This window comes from Oryzias latipes, chromosome 13 (assembly GCF_053564925.1).
Source record: "Oryzias latipes strain Hd-rR chromosome 13, Olatipes_Hd-rR_3.1".
Taxonomy (NCBI): Eukaryota; Metazoa; Chordata; class Actinopteri; order Beloniformes; family Adrianichthyidae; genus Oryzias; species Oryzias latipes.
The window spans coordinates 9918833-9944299 of NC_136249.1; the positions used below are offsets into that span (position 1 = coordinate 9918833).

Consider the following 25467-nt stretch of genomic DNA (forward strand, 5'->3'; position numbering starts at 1 on the left):
GAATGTGCATTCACAAACGCGCTCTTATTTGTGAATCTCCCCACATTTTTGAGAGATTTTTCTACAGTGAATATTGAGACTCTCTTCATGCTGCAGGTCAACTAATGTCACCATTGGCTAATGAATCTGTCAATCAAACTCATCAGCAAAGCAGGCATGCTCGCTTTCAGCCAATCAAATGGTTCCTTGGCTTAAAGTAAGCAATTCTAAAATTTGCATGATATGTGAGTTTATATTGCAAGTTTACCTAAAAATGATGTTTGTGAAGCACCTATTTTGCATTTCTAAAAAATGTATTGTGAATTTCTGAAAAATGAATTGTGTTTTTGTGAAACACAGCGTGCACATTTGTGAGAAACACTTATTGTGCATGTGTAAAACATTTAGTGTGCATGTGTGAAAGACAACGTGTGTGTTTGTGAAACACAGGGTGTGCATTTGTGAAGCACACGTGTGCATTTCCAAATTAATATTGCAGGTTTGCGTAAAATTACAGTTGTGAATCAGAGCGTGTGTATTTGTGAATCAGGTTGTGTGCATTTCTGATTATTGAGACTGAATTAACTCCATATTGACAGTATAGCTAGCTCTGCCGGACACTGGGCACGGAGCTCGCTGAAAAAATGCCGTTGGAAAAAGCTTGTAGCTCTGATGTAGAAACTACAATCGGCAGGCCACAAGCTCTCTGCTCAGATTCATTCTGATATCCACCTGACTATGACTAAATCTATGTGAGCTTTAGTTTCCCGAATTTAAGCTGGCATCTGGCTCAAAACCATACGGCTGGATAGCTCCAATAGCGTGTAAACAAATGGATGATGGGAAGTTGGGTGGGCTTACTCAGTAACAACTCTTTTAGCGAACAACAGCTAATCTGCAGAAATTATGTCCTAGAAAATGACACAAGTTTAATTCGTTTTTTGTTTCTTTTTGGCTAAAAACAACAAAATCATAATTGAATCCACTGGGATTGTCTATAAAATAGGTCAAAAGGTGATTGGAGCGGTACTCCAAGGTGTCTCTAAGATGTATTATTTGGGATATAAAAAAAGAAAACATAAGTAAATAATTAGAAGTTATAAAATGAAGATTAGATTAGATGGCAGTGAACAGATGTTGGCGACTGGACATGTGAGGCTAAACAAAAACTCCTGCCTTGGTATTGTTTAGTCTTAATAAACATGGTCACAGTTTTATCTGAAACCCCCTAGTCTACAACTGTTAAAAGCTAAGTTTAATCTTATTTAATGTATTGTTCAAATAATGGTTTCCGCCCTGCGACAGACTGGCGACCTGTCCAGGGTGTCCCCTGCCTTCGCCCACGCGTGGCGGGGATAGACTCCGGCAGCCCCGTGATCCCGAAAGGGATGAAACGGGTTTAAAAGATGAATGAATGATGGTTTTCGTTTATCTGTGCCCACACCCCCCCAAAAAAACAAACAAAAAAAAAACATTACCTTAAAACATTAATAATAATTTACATAAAGTAATTAATTTAACATATTAAAAGTTGCCTTTTAAATACAGGGCATATCAGCACAGGTAACTCCAGTTGCATTGCTGAGCTAAAAGTCTCATTTATTTTCTTGTTATTGATCCACTCACTGAGATAACATGAAATCGTGTGATGAGTATGAACCAGTAGGAAATGACTGCGAAAAAAAAAATATGAAAACTGAATTCAAATGTGCTTTTCTGAGTGCTTTGTATTCTGCTCACCTCTGTGCTTTGCTGCCCCTTTTTCACATCGCCTTATTCTAATAGAAATCCCAATGAGAGCAATCGAAACACAACCCGGCATTTTACTCTTTGGCTTAAACCAGCCTTAAACCTTTTGCATTTAATAACTGGATTATTATTATTTTTTTTTTTTGTGGTTTACATCCACATCAGCATTTTCATTCCCACTAAAGCTCATCCAGTTATCTGACCAAGGTTCAGGCAAATTAGCATCTAAATATATAGTATGCACAGGCGAAGTATGGGAAATGAGTGAAATCTGGTGCCAACAAAGGTGATTTAAAACTCTGGCTAGACTGCTGACTTCACTTGTCTATAACATTCCATTAGCCGACTGTAATTAGTGGACGGTGGAGGGGTGGCTACCCCCCCGCCTGATGTAGTTTTCTCAAGCAGCATGTCTGAACTTGCCTTTTTAAACTTAAATCAGTGCACTTCCTTGCCGTTAAGATGCACTGCTGCAGGGGAAAAAAGAAAAAAATGAAAAAAAGTTTTGGATGCCACAGTTTCATTACCCACTGATTCCCACTCATTCCACAATTTTTAAAATATTCCTCAAATACTTTCTGGTGCATATCTGTAAAGCTTTGCCCCACATAGAGACGCGCTTTGAAAGACGAATGCACAAGGGACAAGTAAAGCCAAGGTTCTCGGTGTGTTTGCATTGCAAACAAGCTGAGCCATGTGTGGGGGAAATGAATGCCATTTGTTGAGACTAATTAATAAAGAACATGCACATGTGCAATCGGGGAGGATTTGTTTTGGGGAAGCTTGCTCTGCTACATGCTCTCCTTGCTTAATCAAGCAGATAATGGTAAATTCATCAGAGACAGAAACTGAGAGGGAGAATGGTGGGTGGGGGGTGGGGGGGGTTTGGAAGAGTGATGGGGCTTGAAGAAAAAGGCTTCTGAGTTGTAAAGAAAACTTTGGGCAGACGCACAAATTTTGACACTTATATATATATGCTACAGGGAACCAGGCTGAACATCTGCCTTTGTTAAACTGAGTAAATTCCGACTTTACTCATGTGAATATCTCACGAATAATATGTTAGACCTTAGGTTGTCTGTCAGTCTGTTCTATCCTGAAGTCTCCCACTCAGCCAGCCATATGACAGCATGCCCATATTGCTGAGGCTGTAATCCACAGGCGAATGGTCCGCAAACAGCTTCTGCATCCATCAGAGGGATGTGACGCTCCTGCAGTTTGAGGCTAGTCCTGCTGCAGAACATCTGTCCACGGTGACCCAGAGAGATCGGAAATTGAGCTTTAAGAAAGGGAAATAACTATTAATGCTGGCACTATCTCCAGGAAAGAGAGAACTTCCAGAAAACACCATCTGCTCTCCACTTTGAACTAACCGATCAAAAGCTGTCGGCCGACCAAACCCCCTCCCCCTCCCCCATTCATCCTGTTGTTTTTCGCTGAATCTCAGATCGATCTAAGCGTTCATCGTTTTCCTCCATCTATCCATTCCTCCCCTCCTCTGCCTCTGTTTCCTGAAGGAATGTGGAGAATTACTGCCGTGCATATTGATGTGCTGTCACATGAAGCCCAGCAGCTCATTCATTTATACATCAAAGTGGCAAATAGACTTCTCTTTCAACAGCCTGTCATGTCACCAGGGTCAGAGGGCAGCACAACCTGATTCGTGCACAGGACCAATACGGACACATTTTTGACAGCTGTTGACCCCACAGATGTCTTTTTTTTCTGTCTCAAGGCAATGGAAACATCAGTAAATTAAACTCATCATGACATTACTTCCAGTCCAGAAGGCCTGGGGGAGTTGCTGAGAGAGGGTCACTTCAGTCATGGGAAAAGAACATTGATTTTGTGGGGGGATTGACAGTAATGAGCATTAGAGTCGTTAGAAGCCTCTTGGCAAAAAGTAATAGAGTCACATAATTAAAATGTCCCATGCAGGAATAGTGTTAGTTCTATATTTGTTTGGATTTTGTTCATTTTTAAACAATATTTCAAATCACCCTCCTTTCTTTCCTTTACGTACATCGCTTTCTAAATGCTTAAATTCCCACTCCGATCATCTTTTGAGCTTTTTTAAAAGCCTTCTCTGTCATCTTTTAATTATCATTATGCTGTTTTTAGCCATAATAATTAAAAGAAATGTTTTCAAGAACATAGTTTTTGCAGAGCAGCAGTATTTCATTCAAAGTTCACCTCTGAGGTGTAAGTGGAACTATCGGCACAGAGCAATGCCGCCCCCTTTCCCCTCCCCATTGAGTTTTCTCTGTTTACGCTCTCTCCTGCCAACACCCCCAATGTAACATACCCAGCAGGGCTGAAAGTAAGCCGGTATGGTTCAGTACTGTGTAACAGTGGATGTACGCCTGACCGACTGGAAGATCAGCTGTGTTTTGCTACTTTAACACTTAATCAAAGCAGCTGCGGGCTAAAACTGCAGCTAATGCTGCTAAAAGTGTGAACCAGGTAGCACTTTATCTCATCATTTTAGCATCTCTGTGCTTTTTAGTGTCTTATCATCGCTGCAAAATGTAATTTCCGTCCCTCTCTCCTCGCACTTTATCCAAAAATTCTCTCATTTCCCCAAACAAACACATTGAGCGTACAAGATACCTTTTGATTTGTTGTGCAGGGATACTTCATTCATTCATTCACAGTCAAAGAGGCATATTTATCTGCAAGCTGGAAGTTGGTTAGTTTGCAACAGGACAAGAAAAACAATAAATGATTCCTATAGTTTTCTGAACACTATTGTGATTGACAGTTCAAGATAAAACCCAATGAAATGGTAGAAGTGAAACGTGCAGTAACAAATATATATATATTTGAAAAAGTCATTTAAAAATGAATATGCAGAGAAGATTGTTTAAGAGGAAGATTGCAAGTGAGGATGAAGATGTACAAGCTGAAATTAGTAGAGGAGAATAAGAAAATGAGAAAGGAGGAGATGTATTTCTGCATTTATCAAGTTCTTTAGTACAATAATCAATTCAAATATTTTTTTTCCACATAGCCCATCAACAGTTGTACTTACAGTCAAGATTTATTTTTAACTGCATTTATCTGTAGTGCTGTAACAATTCTTGTCATAATTTACGGTTGACGATCTGACTCAGAATTGAACGATCTGATTCACTTAACTACAATGGATTCAGGACATCTTTATCTAAAACTTCAACCAGTGTGACTCAGAGATAAATACCTGGGTTATACTGAACAGTGTAGGTGAGGTTTTCCAGGTTCCTTGTATTTCTTGCAAGATAATCAAGTGTCATTTAAATATGTGTACAAATAAACAAGTTAACAAGAATTCACATTTTAGTTTCCTAAATTTCAGCTCTCTGTTGTTTTTCCACAGTCCAATTCCATGATCCAGAGGGAACATTATTAGAACATTCTAGCACACTGGATGGTCACATGTCTTTGCTAAATTCAAGTGTTTCCACAGATTGGACTGGAATGATGGACTGATCAGTTTTTGCTGATATCACATGTGTGTTGTCTGCACTTGGTCGTTCTTACATTACAGTTAAAAACACACACAAAAAAACAGTGCCTCAATCCAAACAGCATTTTTTCAACATAGATTATAATTGATTTATTTGATTTTAAAACGATTTTACAATGTTATAGTATAATTTGACTCAATTAACAACTTGCATCAGACAGATCAATCTGGTTGGATAAACCAATTTATCAATTAATCGTTACAACCCTTATATGCATTTACTGCAATAAAAAGATGTACGTTGACTTAGAAATAAACTACCCACCCCACCCATATTACCAGTGCAACAAAAATGGCCTGCTTGAATGAGGAAGACAAAGATGCACATGGATCTAGTCACCCCTGGCCAAACTATGCAAAAACCTGCGACTTATTCTCCACACAAAAAATATCGGACTTAGAAATGTTATTTTATTTTCTCAATGTATGTACTCCATCATTAGAAAAATGCTACAAAAGCATGTTAAAAACACCCAAAACACAACTGTTATTGGAGTGGGTCTTAAAGCAAATACTAAACATTTTTTTCGACTTCTCCCATTGGTTCTACCGTATAAAGTCTTTCACTTTTATCTATATTTCAGTCTTAACCTTTCACAAGGCAAAAACTCCTTGAGGAGCAGCGATACGTTTCATTGCAATAATGCACACTTTAGTGTCCTTGTTCATATGCATGTATACCTCTTGAACATGGGCACCGTCACAGCAAATACCTGCTCAGTACCCGAGGAGAAATGCCAATTGAAAAGTCTCCTGGGATCGACAATGTTGTTGTTTTCTTTATTGGCCTGGGGAGATCTGGCACAAGTGGAGCTCATGGATTTCAAGGTAGAGAGGAGGAGGGAGCAATTGTACTGGAGGGAAATTCATCTGCTGATGGGCAACATGGTGCACGAATGGAGAGGAATGTGGCACCTGGACCAACCCCCTCTCTGGGGTTCTGCTGCAGCTGAGCCAACCTAGAGCATCTGCACAGCCACAGGGCAATAGGCAGATTTCCTGCACATCATGCCCATAGACACACACAGAAGCACACTCACACATTCATGCTTTGTGACTATACACAGTATTGCTTGGCGACGTTACAGTGGTGCTTGTGCACCTCTTAGATTTGTTTTGGCCCTCTGTGCTTACTGCAGCAGTCTTCATCCACATCCAAACAGATTTTGGGTTGATCCGTTTGTGTAACTGAACACAGACCAGATACATGTTAAAAAGAGGTGATTAGCTTCCAACTCAAAGCCTGCTTCCCTTTGCGTCTTTACTTTTCATGCCACCTCACCAGTGGGCTACTGGTACTAAAGTTAAAAAGAATAAAGTGAAGCAAGGGAAAAAGAAATATGGGCTTTTAAGTTTTATGACAAGGGTCATAAAACAAGATTCCTTTTTTTTTCTTTTTAAAGAAACCATCATATGTTCAAATGCATTAGACACTTTCCTCGAAATGTTCAAACAAAACACGTTGAAAGACTCCTGACTAAGACCACTGCTAATTAGGGTTTTCTCTTTTCTGCTTCTGCGACGCTGAGCAAAATACACCTACCTGTAGCATCTTTTCAGGAAGCCTGACAAATAGCTCTGCCTAATTTAAATTCCTCCTCTGAGTCTGTGAGGTAAATAGCTGCTTGTTTCACATGGGGCAGGATTGATATGGAAATGAACAAGTATCTTCAAAAAGAATCCCACCTTTGTCAATTAGGATATATTAAGCTGTTTGCTAAATTTGCATAATCTGAATATTTGTAATTGAAAGAGCTGTTTTCCCTGCACTGAACCACCAAAGTTGTTCTGTATTTTAATTGTTCTAGATTTCACTAAAGACTAGTCTTTTAATTGTAAATTACCATTTTGAGAAGCTCTTTATCAATTCTCCTGCTGTTTTCTGTTTTTATTTTAATCCTTATGCTAAAATAGAGCATGAGCTCACACTTTTTAGGAAAACATCTATGTTTTTTTATTTTTTTATTTTAACAACACAGTCTTAAATCTGTGGTGGGCAGCAAGGATATGATATTAAGACATTAACATATTCAAGAAAATGTGTCTATTGTTTGAAAGATAATCCTGTCTTAAACTGGGATGAGGTTGACACAATTGCTTTGAATGCTGCCCACTTGTGTCTAAAATATTGAGAAGAAGAGTACAAATGTTAAGAGGATAATCTTCAGCCAGTAGATACTGTGCCTGGTATAACAACCTTATCTCATTGCTAGATGTTTATTATGCCAAGGGGAAAATGTGAACACACATACTAAATTTGTTTTCCAAATATGAATACTGTATGTTTCAGAGTATAAGTCGTTCTGAAACATAAGTTGCAGCAGCCAAAAAATGTAGAATAAAGAGAAAAAATACATACTGTATATAGCTCTACAAAAGCATCGCTAATCATGTCTCAGTTTCTGGGTTCATGAGATCATTTAGTGGTTATTCTTTTTTTTTTTTTTTTTTTTTTTTTTTTTTTTTACAAATGTTTACCATCTACTGCACGAGCTGTGTTTGAATGATGGCGCTTTCAGTGGTACTTCTATGTCTCTGTAATCCAGTTATGTAACTTGCTGTTCTGCATTAGTCCAAGGAAAGCAGTTGATGAAGTCCATGGTTATTAAAGACCCTATCTATCTATCTATCTATCTATCTATCTATCTATCTATCTATCTATCTATCTATCTATCTATCTATCTATCTATCTATCCATCTATCCATCCATCCATCCATCCATCCATCCATCCATCCATCCATCCATCCATCCATCCATCCATCCATCCATCCCAAGTTCAGGACGAGAACAACAAGATTCTCCTCTGTGTTTGTTCTGGACGGCACTTCTTCTTCTGTGTTGTTGTCAGAAGCAAATACTGATGCACACACCTACAGTGCTCCCTAGTGGTTATTACAGTTTTTCTCAGTCGCTTTAGTACAATTCTCAGATCAGAATTGAAGTTTGCAAATATGTGTGTGCATTTCTCAAAACAATTTGTACAAACAGCAAAACACTATAGATTTCTTGCAAAAGCCTGTAACTTGCTCAAAATCTTTTGTTCATCTCTCAAAACTAAGTCTTAATGTCATTGAACATGTCAGTGCCATCAGAATGTCAAGTCCTTGTGTCATTGTCTACGAACAAGACAGTCAAATTACTTAGTCATGTTGTCAATATAACTGTGTACTTTAGAGTGAGGTTCTGATGGAAACTATGGCTAAAGTTTTGATGACAATTATTGTAAAATGTAAGTTACACCTTTTTTGTTTGATTGCAAGAGACTGGACAAGATTCACATTTACACTTTTATTGTTCATATTGTAATTTGTTGACAGACCATGTCATACCAACATAGAAAAAAAACATTGCAAACAGTAACACAAAGGGGAAAAAAAAGATAGGACAATATTCTGTACAACAGTACAGGCAGTGCAGTAGGAATTGGTGTGGTTTTTTTACACCTCTTGTCGTTCCTGTATGTTAGGCCACAAATTCTCATCCACATCACAGCGAATATCCTCTCTTGCAAGGCAGCGAAATATGTTTGTCACATTATGAGAACTTGGTCAACTAATTTGCAGTTAATGACTTACACGATGAACTAATGATTAGGTGTTTTGAGGAGTAAGACTATTGCACAGTGAACTATATGATACATTTTGATCAACATGACATAAACAATTGATGATGTAGCAAAGAGCAGAGAATTGTATATAATCATTTGCATGGATCTACCAAAGCAATTGCAACTTGTTCAAAGAAGTGAGAAACTGCTTATATAATGTGCACAAGTGACATCATGATGTGAAGATTGAACAAATAGTTTTGGGAATTTCATTCTGATCTGAGAATTTTACTAAAGTGACTAAGAAAAACTGTAATAGAAAACCCACGCTAGAGGGCAAGCGGTTGTTAGTGGGAAACAAAGAAAATACGAGCCAATATTTGTCTTTTTTAAATTACAAATAAGTCACTTGTGAGTATAAGTCGAACCCCTGGCCAAACTATCCAAATAAAATGTGACTTACACTTAGGTTTTCAGTAAATTCTGTGTTTTTCTGAGAGCACTGTTACCACACTGGGGTTGCCCCTATTGCCATGTAGCTTTCTAGCTTCATGAAAGTTAAAAAACCCAGAGATTCAACTTAAAAAATTGTGCTCCCATGCACAATGTTTTTACAAAGGCAACAAAAAAAGTTAGTTAGTCCAGAAACTGTATTTTTTTACTGTCAGGTGTCTGTTCTCTCACATTATACCTTTTTTTAGTTATTATTCACCAATGAACATTCACCAATGATGTTTACAAAGAATGGAACTTGAAAATTGGTTGTATTTGTGTCTTTTATAGATCTCCCACTTGTCAATCTCTCTGTGGAGCCTCAAGCTGTTCTGGAGGGCAGCCTTGTGAGATTCCAATGCTCTGCCAAAGCCAACCCTCCTGTTACGCTCTACAGGTAAGATCAGACGAAGCAAAAGTCTTTGAACCAGACGTATAAGCCATGCACAAACCATGAAAGATAAGGTAACATTTGGGAGATAGAGAAGTTAATTCACAATGAGGCTGTGTTTGATTGATGTCCCTGCTGGAGAATAATTTTCACATGTAGTCAAATTTAACGCTGCATATTGATAACATTAATCATTGTCAGACATCTTCTGATGATGCTATGATGCCATTACTTCTACTCACACTTTGATATGAGGGGATGAAAAATGATGAAACACACCTAAAAAAAAAAAAAAAGTAATAAAAATATTCCACAGAAGAAAATCATTTGGGAAACCATGTCAAGTTGCACTGCTGGATTCTTCTTTGCTTTGTCGGCACACCATCTCCCTTGAACTTTCAAATGTCCATCAGTGTGTCAGAGAAAAGCTGAAAAGATAATTTGTACGACATTTGATAAAGATGTCAGAAATTGCAGCTGTTGCTGTTATGGTAAAATAAGACAGCACTTGCCCCAAGGGTTTGCTAGTGCTTGTAACATGGTGTTGCAAGAATTCAAGCTTGCATATTCCATGAATACCTTCTTTTTTTTTTCCAGGGATTGGAAATTTCAAAGAAGCGAGTCAGGTCTTTGTTAGGATCCTGCTTAACCATTTTTTAAATTAGATGTGACCAAGTAGGCAGAAGATCACTCAGACGTAGGGCAAAATACACGGCTAAAAAATCACTAACTGATGAGCAGAAAAAAACAAAAGAAAACAGTGAAACTACAAAGCAAAAACATTGGCTATGTGTGTTTAAAAATAACTGTTTCCAGTTTGATTGGAATGTAAAGCTCTCTGATAAGAGAAAGCATGTTAACTACGCTTTAAAATCAACAGCTTCCAAGAGTGTTTTTTTTAAATAACAGAAAGGTTTCACACAGACAGATAGATCAAGGATATATATTTTTTTTTTTTACAAGCCCGATAGTAGAATACTTAAGTTGTTTGTCAAGATATAGTTCTCAGTGTGGGAGGCTTTTAAAACCAGGAGAGAACAAATTCTGTGGAATCGATAGTAAGTTGAATTGGTGGGTTTTGAACTGTGCGATGGATGTGGCAAATGAAATGGATGTACAACACACTCCCAATGTGGCAAAATAGAGATGTTGCTGTTTTGATGGATCGTGCCCTTTTTAAACGGAAAGGTGTGTGGGGGGGGGGCAGTGATATTGTGGAAAACAAGCTTTAGATTTGATTGCGGTGGAGCACACCAGAGAGGTAACGTCTATTTCAACCTGCAAACGGATTTCATCTCTTTTGTTGAAAGCTTGGATCAATGCTGAATCCAACTTTAGCACAAAGCACCGAGAGCCGAGACTCAGTGACACAAGATTTTCTTTTAGTTTAAAAATTTAAGGAATGAAAAGTACTTGAGGGTCGCAGCTGCTGGAAACTACCCCCCACCCCCCATTGTTTTCCATGCTCTCTGCCTCTAAAGTAGTGATGTTTGGCTGAGATCATGTCCTCTGATCTTTAAATGGTGGGCCTGCCATCATCTCTCATTTTGATTTACCTACAGTGTATATAAACACATTTTTACTTATGCACCACTAGTGTCAAAAATATTATGAATGAGAGATTTTTGGACATCATAAGACTTGCCTGAAGGACTTCAACTAGTTATGGGCCCTTAGACAGTCCCCTCAAGAGAGCAATATCACAGTGGAGAGCAGGAAACTGGTCAAGCAGTGTGGGGCCATTACTCCATGCTAATACACTCTGTCTACCCCATATCAGATAGAGCGCAAAGATGGAGTAGTTCTTAGACGGATGGCCTCTTTTCCCTTCCCAAGAGAGCCATCCATTCCCAATGTGCAGTGCACCACTCTTCTATCCTCCAATTCAATACACACTTGAGACACAAGCCCAAAATAGAGGGGACACTAGTCAAAGGGATGGTGTCTCTTTCTGCCTTATAGCCTTTTTTGATTACCGATCTGGTTCAATAAATCTGAGTAAAAATATAGCAATATAACAATAAGAATGGAAATGTGACAAATTTCCACTGATATACGAATGGATACCAGTCCATAGCTAAAGGGGAGAAAGAAGATCAATTAGAAGTCAGAAAGTTGGAGATGAAGATGATGGCAGTAGGAGAGAAGACGTAATTTTGAAAAAAAAGAAAAAAAAAGTTTTGTCACTGTTCCAAATGGCTAGAGGTAAAAGGAGCAAACATCACAAGCTCCCCACTGTCACCTGATACGGCCGTAGAAAGATTCCTTATAATAATGACCAATGAGAGACGACCAAACAAGCATATTCATAACCTTATCTACACTCAGGAACATAAAACGTGCACAAACCACCACTAAAAATCTATTAGGATTGTTGTTGCTTAAGAGAAGTTGTTTAAAAACCACGTCGACTGAATCATTAAATTTCTGCCCCAACAACAAATTCTGGTTTGAATGTGCTCTTGAGTAAGACAGGTAACTCAATATGGTGGCAATTACACATCATGCATTAATGGGTCGTATTGCAAAGTAAAACACCTTGTAGCCAAACACAAGAAACAACCGGAAAAAAAGTAATTACCTTCAAAGGCCGATGTTCACACAGCACTTTTAAATATACATATATTAAGGTAATTCGATTCATGTCATCATTTGTGGTTGCCAATATGATTTATAATCGATTTTGGTTCATTTTGAACTATTTGATTCTCTAGCCTAAAATGGATCCAGGACATCTTTAGCCAAAGAATCGACCATGTGTATATATATATATATATATATGTGTATATATATATATGTGTATATATATATATATATATATATATATATATATATATATATATATGTGTATATATATATATGTGTATATATATATATATATATATATATATATATATATATATATATATATATATATATGTGTATATATATATATGTGTATATATATATATATATATATATATATATATATATATATATATATATATATATATATATATATATATATATATGTGTATATATATATATATGTATATATATATATATATATATATATATATATATATATATATATATATATATATATGTGTATATATATATATATGTATATATATATATATATATATATATATATATATATATATATATATGTATGTATATATATATATATATATATATATATATATATATATATATATATATATATATATATATATATATATATATATATATGTGTATATATATATATATGTATATATGTATATATGTATATATATATATATATATATATATATATATATATATATATATATATATATATATATATATATATTTAGGAAACCAAATGTGAATGGCAAATCCATTCACATTTTGGTTTCCTAAAGTTCAGCCCACTGTTGTTTTTCTATATCCAAATAATCCAAAGGGAACATTGTTAGAACATTCTAGCACAATGTAAAGTCACTTTTTTGCTAAATTCAAAGTGTTTCCACACATTTGGACCGGAATGATGGACTGATCACTTTTTGCTGCCATTACATGTGTGTTGTCCGTTCTGATGTCACTTTATCATTTTACGTTTTATAGTAAAGTAAAAATCCACTGTACCTCAATCCAAATGGTATTTTACAGTATTGATATAATGGTACAGCTTTCTATAGCAATTACTATTAACATTTTTCATAATAAAGCTTTATTCTCTTGAATGATAGTGCGGAAACACCTCTTTCTTGCCTCTGTTATTATATTTCCATAAGCAGTACAATTTTTACCTTTAGAACTGCATCAGCTCACACACCCATTGTGACAATGTCACATTATGCTGATGTGTGCAAAACATAGTAAAGAAAATTCTTTTGACATGGTACCGTCAGGAATTTATGTTTTGTATATAAAAAAATTTATATATGTATTCCTGCTGTGGGGAAAAGGGATGCCTGTTTTTTTTATGTAAATTACTCTGTAAACAGAAAAGAATCAAAACTAAATAATTGGTGAACTTCGTGAAATGACGATTTATCGTATTTCGGGCAGATACTCGAAGCAGTGTTTTCAGGTAAATACCCCAGGGCGGTTCAGTTAATTAACTCACCTGCTCAGCGTCCTATTTAAGCCAGGTGCGCAGTTGTTCATTCTTTCTTACCTTCAGCGCTCATTCTTCGCCCCACCCTCCTCCCCGGCTTCCACCTGTGGGCTCCGTAAAGGGGGGGTTTTGTTACCCGAAAGTTTTATGGAAATTTTATGGAATTTTATGGAAGTTTTATGGAATTGAACGGAGCCTTATGCCAAACGAAAATATGTGAATGCCAACTTAAAGAATGTGGAAAAATGTCAAATAAATATTTCTTACTGCAAGAGTTGTCTGACTGAAAAAACTATATAAGGGGGTGATGACGAGACAGCGGGGCCAGCTGACTTCCTCGTAAACGCCGGTGAGGGGTGTGGTGCGAGGATTCCCCCTGTCACCTGCAGGCCGCGAATGACAGCTCCACAGGTGGATGTTGGGAGTCAATTCTCTGACTTTTTCGGACGCTGGAAGCTTTAACGGAAAAAGAAAGAAACCCACCGGAGCCGGATCGTTGGATTAACGGAGGAAGCTTTACCGGGAGGCGCGATTCCCACAGCAGATGTGCTTCGTGATCGGGAGCAGGAGAGTTTGCTGCGAGAGGCCACGTCAGTGATCCCGGAGTAACGCTGGTGAGATCGAACCGTATTTTTTTAGTTACTGGTATACCAGAAAATAGCGATCGCTTTAGGGCTATTTTTTTTTCTTTCTTTATTGACTCTCCTCATTTTTTGGAATTATTGACTTTCCGGAAGAATTGAACTCTATGAATGACTAAGGCTGAGCACGCCTAATCACCTGAATGTTTGTTTTTGAATGGAACAATGATCATATTGGTTGAACTGACTATACCTTAATTTTGGCTGTTGATTTATGCACGGGTTGTGTCTGAAATTTTCTGTTATCTGCAAATTATTTCTACGCATTAAGACGCTCTTTTGTGTTTGACCCCTTTTCGTGTATTTATTTTTTTAGTAACAGGACTAGCTATCCTAGTGAATTGTTACACCATGACTGAAAATAAACTCGTAAATTGCCCTCATTTCCAGTGTGTGTTAGCGTGGAGACACACCAACACCCTTGTGCAGACAGGGTTCATACTCTCCGCCTGAATCAACTTCATGAATAGGCTACAGAAGCATACAGAGTGAGTCAGCTGGTGAGGGAGGCTGCACTGACCCTTCCACCCTCCCAAAGGGAATGCAGGTGTTTGTGTTACCCTGGGCCAGCTATGTTTAGACATGAGTTTTGGACAGGGCCCAACACTTCAGCACAGTTCCCTTGCTCCCTGAGGATGACAACATTCTGTCGCTGTTCCCTAAAATGCAGTCAAGGGGTCCCAAACCTGGCAGCTGCATCCTCCACTCGGGAGCAGCCGGCTGGCCAAACAGCTGTGCTTAACCTATTGCGACTCCTGCATTATGAGCTGATAGCGTGTAGGTGGGAACAATATTGTTTTCTTACAGTGTCATTGTTGTCTGCACTACTGTTCTTTTTACAACAGACCCACTCCAATGCAAATTGTGTTTTTGGTCTTTTTAACATGGGCTTGTGTCATTTTTCTGATGGAGGGAATATGTTAAAGAATTTAGGATTAAAATTGCATTTCTGAGGTTTTTCTTTGTTCAAATCATTGTGAGTCAGGAGAAGACAAACAATGCCATTGGAAAAAGCTTGTAGCTGTGACGTAGGGGCTGCAGTTGGCGGTCCACAAGCTTCCTGCTCGGCTCCATTCTAAATATACATGTACATCTTCGTTTTTCTTATCTGAGCTGGCAAGTAGCTCAAAACTAAGGTTGTCATGACTCACCATGGCAGCAACAACAACAACATAAATGACGACTTGTCGTATTTCAGGCAGATACTCGGTGCAGTGTTTTACAGGTAACAACCTTAGGGCGGTTCAGTCAATTAACTCACCTGCTCAGCGTCCTATTTAAGCCCAGGTGCGCAGCTGTTCATTCTCTTTCTTACCCTCAGCGCTCATTCTTCGCCCCTCCCTCCTCCCCGGCTTCCACCTGTGGGCTCCGTAAAGGGGGGTTTTGTTACCCAAAGATTTTATGGAAATTTCTCTTGGAATTGAACGGAACCTATGCCAAACGAAAAGATGTGAATGCCAACTTGTATGAATGTGAATGCCAAATTAAGTATGTCAAATAAATATTTCTTACTCCAAGAGTTGTCTGACTGAAAGTGTGCAAACAAAAAAATAAACAGCAAAAAAAAAAAAAAAAAGCTGCAAATAACAAGAAATGATACAAATAAAAAGAAATGCAGGTACAATTAAAAAAATTAATGCAAATAAAAGACCTACAATGGAAGTGGATTGGTTTTTGCCGGTGCACCGGACCGGAAGTTGAACATTTTAGCTGATTGCTGTTTCCACTCGGATGTTTTTACGTTCCAGGCTCTCAGTACCTGTTAATAGTTATGTTTGTCTGGGGAAAACACTGCTCTGGAGTGAGACTGTGTGCATAGAACTATGTTTTGTTGTATATTGGAGTGAAATCGCAAACTTGATTCTCCTCTCCTCTCGTCTTTCTGCACATTGGGTTTCTCAATGTTAGCCGAAGCTAACAATAAACCGGGATCCTTTAATTCACCTTCAAACCTAGGGATACATGGCCTAGCCAAATAACACATTAAAAAGTACAAATGGTGAGACAATGCGTACTCCTGTTCTTTTTTTCTCCTTCTTCTCACAGCCGTGCACGGACAAAAAATATCCCCGCTACTCCACTTATGTTGTGGGTTTTTTATTTTCATGGATTTTATTTGCTTTCGCGCTTTTTTTTTTTTTTTTAATTGTCCTGTCCAACAGCTGGGCAAACAGATGAAAGCTGAAGGCCTCTTGTGTTGGACATATTTTACTTTAACAACAGGGGTTTTGAATCTTCTAACAAACCCCTGAATAAACCCCTTTTGTAATTGAGGCCAAACTTTATTCATTTTAGTTATTTTTGAAAATCTTTGGTGTTGGACCAGACGGAAAAGGACGGAAGATGAGAGAGGGATGTTATAGAGGGGGGGGTAGAAGGGTGATTACAGAAAGGGGGGGTAAACCATGAAGCAGCATAAAGCAACAAGTTTCTAGATGGTTACAGGTTTTTTTAAGGTTTTTATTTGCATTAGCGTTTCCTTTATTTGTAGCCTCATCTCTTGTTATTTGCAGCTTTTCTTTTTAATTGCAGGATTACGTTTTGTTTGCACAAATTTATTTATGTATTTATGTTTTTACTGCAATGGTGAATCTCAACCAAAACTGTACGGCTTGATAGCTCCTGTATCGCGCACCATTTTTGTTGCACCTGTAATGTTAGTGTGTAATTGTGAGGGGGCTGTAAGAGAGTGAGAGATTGTACATGAATGGATGATGAGAAAAGAAGGCAGGCTTACTGCACCAACAGCAACTCAAAGGTGAATTTGTAATGAGCTCCTGCCATTCAGCAGGAAGTCTGTCCTAGAAAAAACTGTTTTTTTTATTTGAGATTAAAAAAAATGGCATAATCATGATTAAAAGACAACGGGAAACGGTTTGGAACTAGTCTAAAGGATGATCAGAGTGGGTCTTTAAAAGTCAGTTTAGTTTAAAAGACCTTTCAAACCTTTTTCCTATGAAATTCTGAGAAGTTGCATAACTTGCATCTTGCATTTTTGTTAAATTTTAAAAACCTCAAGAAATGAAAAAAATATGTATTTTAACAAATATTTTAAAAAAAGACTAAACACTCTAGGTTGTCAAAACTTCTTCCTTCTTCATCATGATTTTGCAGTTGATGTCAAGTTATCACGAATGATCTTTTTTGTCGATTTTTCATCATCATCCAGTCCATTTGTGCAATTTTTATCAGTAATAAATCAGTGTATTTCCCCAAAAGTATCCATTGTACAAGCAGCATTCTGTTTGATATGGGTTTGAAACACACATCCGCCATAATTTCAACATTTCTGGACACACAGGTGTAACAAAACTCTTCCTGTCAAACAAGAGCGAAGCACAGAAAAGATCTACTGCCTAAAATAAATGAGCTGGGGTAAAAAAAAAAAAAATCCCATGAAGCCCAATTAGAATTCTGCTTCACTTCACTTACTGATTGAATGAGGTAATCTGTTCTCATTTAGATGATAGTGTTGCAGCCAAGCATTGGCCCAGCTTAGTCAGGGAAAACAAATGAGTTCCCTATCCCATGAAAAGTCTTCTTAGAACTGGCAGGCATATAAAGTGAAGACAGCTAGCGGTTGTGTTGTCACCGGTTCACATCAGCATGCTGCCACCTGCTCGCAGTGGTGGTTTTCCTTGCGAGTGACGAATCGGGTGTCCTGTAGCACCATCTTAATTTTCCAGAGGCCCAGCACTTCCACAGATACCTCTGCTTCGTTTTTATAAATGAGCTTTGTCTTCTGCCACAGCAGAGAGCTGTCAGCGCCATGCAGAGTGAGATGCAGCTGCCCGCGGCACCATACAAGTCTCACCTAAACACGTGTGGAGTGCCACTAAAGTCATCATTCACAAAAATAAACAGATGTGCTTTTTCTTATGTGATCCCAAGTCAATTTATTAATGTCAGCTGTTGTGTTTAATACAGTATGTGTCAAGCAATGTCTTCAAAGAGCTACCCATTTGTCATTCTGTGATTTGTTTTTCTTAGCTGGCGCCCCGCGCTGCACACTCTGCCTGGCGTAATGAGGAACGTGCTGTCTACTCCGAGTTGCCAGGGAGCTTGTCACAGCATGGAGCACTGCCACAAAAATGCGCTGCAGCCAGCGCACAAAACCCCTCGCTCAGAATTATGATTTATTTGCACAAGAGAAAAAAACTGTTGACTCAAGAGGGTGCGAAAACCTGTCTAAACTGTCTTTGCCCTTTGACTCATTTTTCTCTTTGCCTCTGTTGTTTTTTTTTTCTATTGTCTTTGCATCAGGTGGGCCAAGGGAGGAAGCATAATTAAAGAGGTCTCCGGAGACACATATGAGGTGATAGTGGACCACTCCTTCTTTACCGAACCAGTTTCCTGCGAGGTTACCAATTCTCTCGGCAGCACCAATGTCAGCCGCAATGTCGATGTCTACTGTGAGAGCACTTCTTATGCCTTTGTTTGACTGCAGTGCAATATCATGACTTGTTCTTTAAGTCTAGTTTTGGATTTTTGGCCCCATTTCTTTTCAATAGTTGGACCTCGCATGGCTGCAGAGCCTCAGTCCTTGCAGGTTGACCTTGGTTCGGACGCTGTGTTCAACTGTGCCTGGACTGGAAATCCTTCTCTCACCATTGTGTGGATGAAAAGAGGATCAGGAGTGGTAAGTTATAGCATCAACCAAGCTGGTCATGATTTGGGCAAGACTTAATGTAATTTATTTGTCCTAGCTACAAAATCTTATGTATCCATTAAAGTCTTACAATTCTATTCAAAACCTTTGCTGACTTGCTTTCACTGAAGATCCATCGCTTTGATCCGCAAATTCAAAATCATTTCCCTTTACTTTTTGTCAACATCAAGGGCCATAGCCTTTCTTCACCAAGCTTGGACCCTAAATTGGATTTTAATAATTGAGAAGAAGTGCCCTTTAAAGTATTAAATGGTCTGTGCGCTGCCTGGGTTTTTCCCTTAGCACCGCCTTGCAGCTCTCACAAATGCAAAGGTTTTTTTGTTTTGTTTTTTTCTTGCCAATCATTGCATTGGATGATCTCTGACTCTTTTGCCGCAGGTTCTTAGCAATGAGAACCTCTTGACACTGAAATCTGTGCGACAAGAAGATGCTGGGAAATATGTTTGCCGGGCCGTGGTCCCACGTGTCGGCGCAGGCGAAAAGGAGGTCTCTCTTACTGTTAATGGTAAGTTGTACAACTAATTGGTCTTTTTTCACAAACAAGTCTGGATGTCCTCCCAATAGGTTTTCAAGTGCATAACACATGCAAGTGTGAAACTTGAGGTCTTAGGACCACAGCACAAGGAAGTAAGCAACTCGTCTGAGAGTTTACAGAAGTGTTCCTTTGAGAAATTCCAGCATAATTTCTTCCTACATTTACTCTTCACATTATTTTTTCATTCAATGCATTGATATTTTTTTGGGCATCACAGTCCAGGCAGGCGTTATAGGAAAGCTTAAGCAAACACGCACCACAGCAACACTGTACAAAAGCATGCAAATTCACAATGTGTCTCCTACAATATGTTAAAGCAGTCATTTCATCGCATGGTATTATTTAGAAGCCTTTACATATAAAAAGGAATGGAGTAAATATAAACCAGTCTTTTGAGAATGTGTTCCTACATTTCATAAACAGGTGAAATGTGCTTAAATGCTAATTATATTCTGCATGAATCACTTGGAAGCTGCCTTTTCTGAGGCACTGACTGACTAATGAATACCAGCCTTGGTGGGAGACCTGGCGACTCTCAAACAAATGACTTCATTATCAGCGCTTGATATTCATGGAGCATGCTTCAGTGTGGCAGAGGCTTTTAGCTGGAGGATTTACATGTTTCTTCTTTTTCCCATGTCCATCTCAAAGAAACATGTGTCTAACAAAGAAAAAATGAAGGAAGCGGGCCTCACCAAGCTGGCAGGATGATGTTGAATTAAAGCTCCTAGTGTGTCGCATTTTGAAAGCTAACAAAGGAGTTTGCCTGTAAGCAGTACTCATGCTGATTTGGGAATGTAGATACATCAAGCAGCAAACATTGTGTTTAAAGATTTCCTTTTCAAAACCCAGACACTAGCTTTGCATATCACAGAGAAGGGAATGTCAGTATTCCCTCCAGCCAAAGATCAGAACCATGACTTTCTATGAACTTGAAGAAGCCCCCTCATCCTCGGAGAGGAATTAAGCTGAAATCCAGCCGTAAGACAAAAATTCACAACTGCTTTAAATGTCCTCTATTTGTTTGATTGCAGCCCATACTAGTGTCCTCTTTTCAGCTGTAATCTTTACAGGAGAATTCATTATATTCAATGTGTTGGTTTATTCTACAGCAGTTTTTCTGTGCTCATGTTACGTAGTTAATGTTATTTCTGAAAACAAAATATTGCCTTGATGAAAAGACAATTGAGGCTTTTGAAAAGTTTTTGTTTCCCCAAAGAATTAATAAATGTGCTCTGCTCATTCACCTATTTCATAATCTTCTGCCTCCGTGCTCGGATTGTCATCTGACATTTAAAGCCACCTGACCTCGTCCCTCTCGCTCAATAATTGAACCTCCCTTGCTTTTTTGCAAACCACATGAGTATTGCGGAGTCAATTTTTACCTGGACCTCCAGGCAAATCAGATTGTCAAACTACTGAATGTGCAAAGAGTGTGGTTGAAGTGGAGCCGTGCAGGGATTCATCTCTTGGTTTATTGATTGTCCCATGCCACAATCTCAACTGCGGATGAACCTGGGCATGCTTCGCCTCCCCTCACCCCTATAGGACCAACTTCGTTGACATTCAGATGCACCCGATTGATTGCACTAAGAGAGCGCATGAGTGTGTACGTGTGATTATTCATGATGAGATGGCGTCTGCAGCATTTTTGGGTGTTTCTGTGCTATTTGTTTTCCCTGCAGTTATCCCCTGATTCCTTACAGCCATCATTTAAACTACATGTGTTTATAATTTATCACCGCCTCTGTCTATCTCACTCAGTCGTTTTGTGTCACCGGATCCCACTGTGCCATGCCGCACAGACATTAGGATTTTTCTTTCCCTGGGGATGAATGTAATTTAATTATAATCAAATAGCTGGCAGGGGAGGCAGTTTGTGTTTAAGTCACTAATGGATATATATTGCTTACTGCAGTGAGACATTTTTTTTTTTTTACCAAAAAGCTACTTTTATGGCTACAAACCTGTCAGATAATATAGTTCATACATCTAATTATACACACAGTACATAAACAAACGTAAATTTATGTCTACTTTTTAATGCTTTGCAAAAAAGAAAAAAGTAATTTATTCTATCGTGCTTGAAAGGGTTTAGTTTTTAAAGTACATCTATTAGACTTCTATATGATTTATAAATATCTATGAATTGACTTCTATTTCTTTTTGTGCACAAATGTCTCTATAGGGGCAAAGGAACACGTATACTAACACCCATGCGGTATTTGGGGAGCTTTGGCGGAAAAAACCCATTATCGCAACAAGAAAAAGGGAGGGCCAGAGAGCCCATCAATATCCTGCTGAGTGTTTTGTTGTTATAAATCTTCATCTCTTCTGGACTATGTGGCTGGTTCATTAGAACTCCAGCATTCTCTAAACTTTTAGAGACAACAGAAAAATACAAACTAGAAGAAGAACGCTATTTCTTTTGAAATTTAATATGAATGTTTTTACTAGTTATTATTAAGCATAAACGTTTTGAGCATTATCTGCTTAACTGCATAGATTCATTTAAGCTAACAGTTGCTAAAAATATTTTGTGCAAACTGTTACAAATTCATTTGTAACAATCACATGTTTGGGCTTCCTTTATTTAGTTTTTTAACTCTATACAGCTCACTACATTAAAAAATTCACAGATTTTTGTGTGTGTGTGTGTTTAAGATGATTTTTTTTAACTGATGAAATCCACAAAAAAATATTGCTTTCTTTTTAGTTTTAGTTTTTAGTTTAGGATGCAAAACATTGAAATGAGTGTTCAGGAAAATAAAGCACTGCCTCCAATTCAATCCACACATTTTTAACCCTTGTGCCATCCTAGGCACTTTAACATTGGGAGTTGGGTCATCTAGACCCACTAGACAGTGCTCTGAACCTTTTTTCTTCAATGATTTGGGATCTTCACTGGTGTCCATGGATTACATGAAATCTTTCCACCTTTATCCACCTTTGTCATGGTAGGGAGAACACGTAAATGTAAGGGTGGGGTCATCTAAGATAGCACAAGGGTTAAAGGGGGTATTTTTTATGTGAAATCAGCTTTTTGATAATGTTCATTCCTCACTATAAAAAAACCCAAAGCGGTATTTTGATCCATTCACGCATTTCCGAGTATTCCTCTAAAAAAACCTGCGCCGAGCACCAGCCTCTCCCAATCCACGAAAATGAGTGGGTTCTCACATTGTGACATAGATACGGTGGCCCAGAAAGGGTCACAACACAACACTTTAGATTTCACAACACAACACAAAATAACATGGGTTACTGAGGAACATTGAGCCTTCAAAGTGGGTCACATATGACAAATGACCTTGTGAACCCTGAATGGAGACTAATAACCACTGTTTGAGCCCAGTGGAAATTTCAGAATAAAAGCACTTCCTTTGCAGATATACTGGTACTTCCGTTGAGTTAAAGTGTTGCGTCTTATTGTGTTGTGAGTTATTGTGTTTTGTTGTGAGTTGTTGTGTTGTGAGTTAAAGTGTTTTGAGTTATTGTGTTGTGTTGTGAGTTATGGTGTTGTGTTGTGAGTTAAAGTGTTGTGTTGTGAGTGATTGTGTTGTGTTGTGAAATCTAGTGTTGTGTTGTGACCCTTCTTGGCCACCGTACATAAATTAGTGAGGAACAGCCCCTTCCAGTAGACACTGCACTGGCGGTGCTGGCTCAGTGAAGCAAACGTTGGCAGGTCTCTAATAATGCCTGCGCTCTTTCAAGACATGGACCAAAGGCACACACAAAAAAAAAAAAAATGGCAATAGATGAGTTATTCTCACCATAAAGTTTTGAAAATTAGCTAAACTTTTCCGCCAAATATTTTTTTCATTTTGAAATCAGCAGGAAAAGCTTCTCTACTGCCTCTAGTGGAATGATGAGGGACTACAGGGAAACATATATGGCTCAAGTTACAAACAATTTCTAAGGTTTTTTTTATTTTTATTTTTTTTTAAATGCTAATAGGATAGGAGTCTCAGAAAATGTCTGTATGAACTAAGATACAAATGGAAATAGAGGGTTAAAATATTTTTAGAGTAAAATGAGCTGGTTCAAAGTCTCCCCCTCATAAGTCACATTTTTTAAATTTAAATATAAGTGACTGAGTATCTTCGTTTCTGTTGCCCTGGAGCTATTTGTGTTCACTTTTCTCACAAAAAAGGGAAAAAAATTGACAATCTTGAAAGCCGATCTGCTAGGTAGACAGGAAATGTCAAGCATCTGTTCAAATCAAATAGCTCAGCTTGAAAAGGAAATGTAAGCTCTGGCATTTTGACACCCACATTGATACCGTGCAATAACACTGGGATGTCCACTTTAGCATTAACACCTCGGATGGATGATAAAAGCAATGCACTCCGTGTTCTGATTATCCTCCCAAACACTGATGCTGTACTGCCACCCACCTCCTAGCTCCTAATATGTCTGCTTACTAATCACACACACACATCCACACACTTTTAACCCCAGAAAAGTCAGAGAGATAAAACTATCTGAATTATATTGTTAAATTTGTTGCTTTTATCACTTGAACACATCCTCTCCGGGCATCAAAACATGCCTCAGAGCAATAAATCTTTCCTTGTGAGCTTGAAGCGATGCTAACCACACACGTTTATATATCATAAGTTAATTCCTCTACATTCTAGATTAAAAAGTTCTTTTAGGGAGCACGACATGCACTTGCTGTGTTAACCCATCTATTCCATGCTGGTTGACCAGGGGAAACAGGACAACAGCTTTCAGCACATTTATCTGAAAACGACTGCAGCTCAGCGCACTGCAGTACAGTAGCAGCCTTCCAGCATCCTCCAGAAGCATACCAAGACACCATCTGGCAAAGTCTCATTAAAATGCTAATTCATTTTAATAAGAGACAGGTAATAAACTGCAATTATGTATCGCCAGAGAGATGGCAGAGAGCGGGAGTTTAAGGAAGTTGGCAGAGATTTGAGTTATCTCACTAATCAAAGAAGCTTCCTCGCTTGCCTGCCTACCCCTCTATGTCAAATCCAAAGTCTTAACCTTAACCCTATCACATAACATTCACTTTTTATTGCTTTTTAAAGGCCTTTCTAACAGGAGGAACTTCTCACTACTTTCTCATTTGCCTTTTTGTAATAGCCCAGCTTTCAGATGTGCTAAAGCTCATGTGACAGCAAACATTTAGGTATGGAACATAATGTTTTGTACCATATTTAACGAGGATAAAGAATTAATATAGCAGCCAGTTAAGAAAGCAAAGTAAAGTGCTACTTTCTGTCACACACCTAGGTGTGCAAAATTTGTTCTCCGTCTTTGACCCATCCCCTGGGGGAGCGGTGAACTGCAGACGAGCTGCGCCCGGGAATTTAGCAAAAAGGCTTAGTTTTGTACATTTCATCACAGTTTCCGTAGTCATACGCTAAAATCATTGTTGGTAAAATCTTTTAAACTAAAGTGAAACACACATAACATCATTAACTAAGGCGAGAAGCCTCCAAACCAGCCATTCGGGTTGCACGACGCCAGATGTGTCAAATAAGATTTTGTTCAACTTCTAAGGATGCATACTGCCTTTATGTGCAGGGCTTCAGTTCTCCCGTTGAATAAGCTAATCTTGTTCAAGGAATTCAAGGTAATAATAAGAGCACTTAATTTAGTCTAACTAATTTTATGAGGGAACTCAATGGCGTAGAACAAATGTAAGCGATTAAACATTTGTTGACTGGTAATTCACAGCAGAAACAGACAGCTTGACAAATGTCCAATCTTTAATTAATGACCAGTTATTCATACTTTTTCTTTTATTAACTGTAGAGGCCTAAGATTCTACATTGTCTTTCTCCAGTAACGTGTTTTAGGGGTGAACTTTGTTGTAAGTTAATAGAATGTAGTGGGACACTA

The 25467-nt window shown here is 38.2% G+C and overlaps 1 protein-coding gene across 16 annotated transcripts in view; it reads left to right on the forward strand.

Annotated features, from left to right (window-relative positions):
- Positions 1-25467, forward strand: part of kirrel3b (kirre like nephrin family adhesion molecule 3b) — a 186114-nt gene that overhangs the window by 139918 nt on the left and 20729 nt on the right. For all 16 annotated transcript variants that reach the window (XM_023961934.2, XM_023961935.2, XM_023961939.2 and 13 more), the window contains exons 7-10: positions 9565-9670; positions 18650-18798; positions 18898-19025; positions 19434-19560. In XM_023961934.2, the coding sequence (XP_023817702.2) occupies positions 9565-9670; positions 18650-18798; positions 18898-19025; positions 19434-19560 (510 nt within the window). The remainder of the gene's footprint in view (positions 1-9564; positions 9671-18649; positions 18799-18897; positions 19026-19433; positions 19561-25467) is intronic.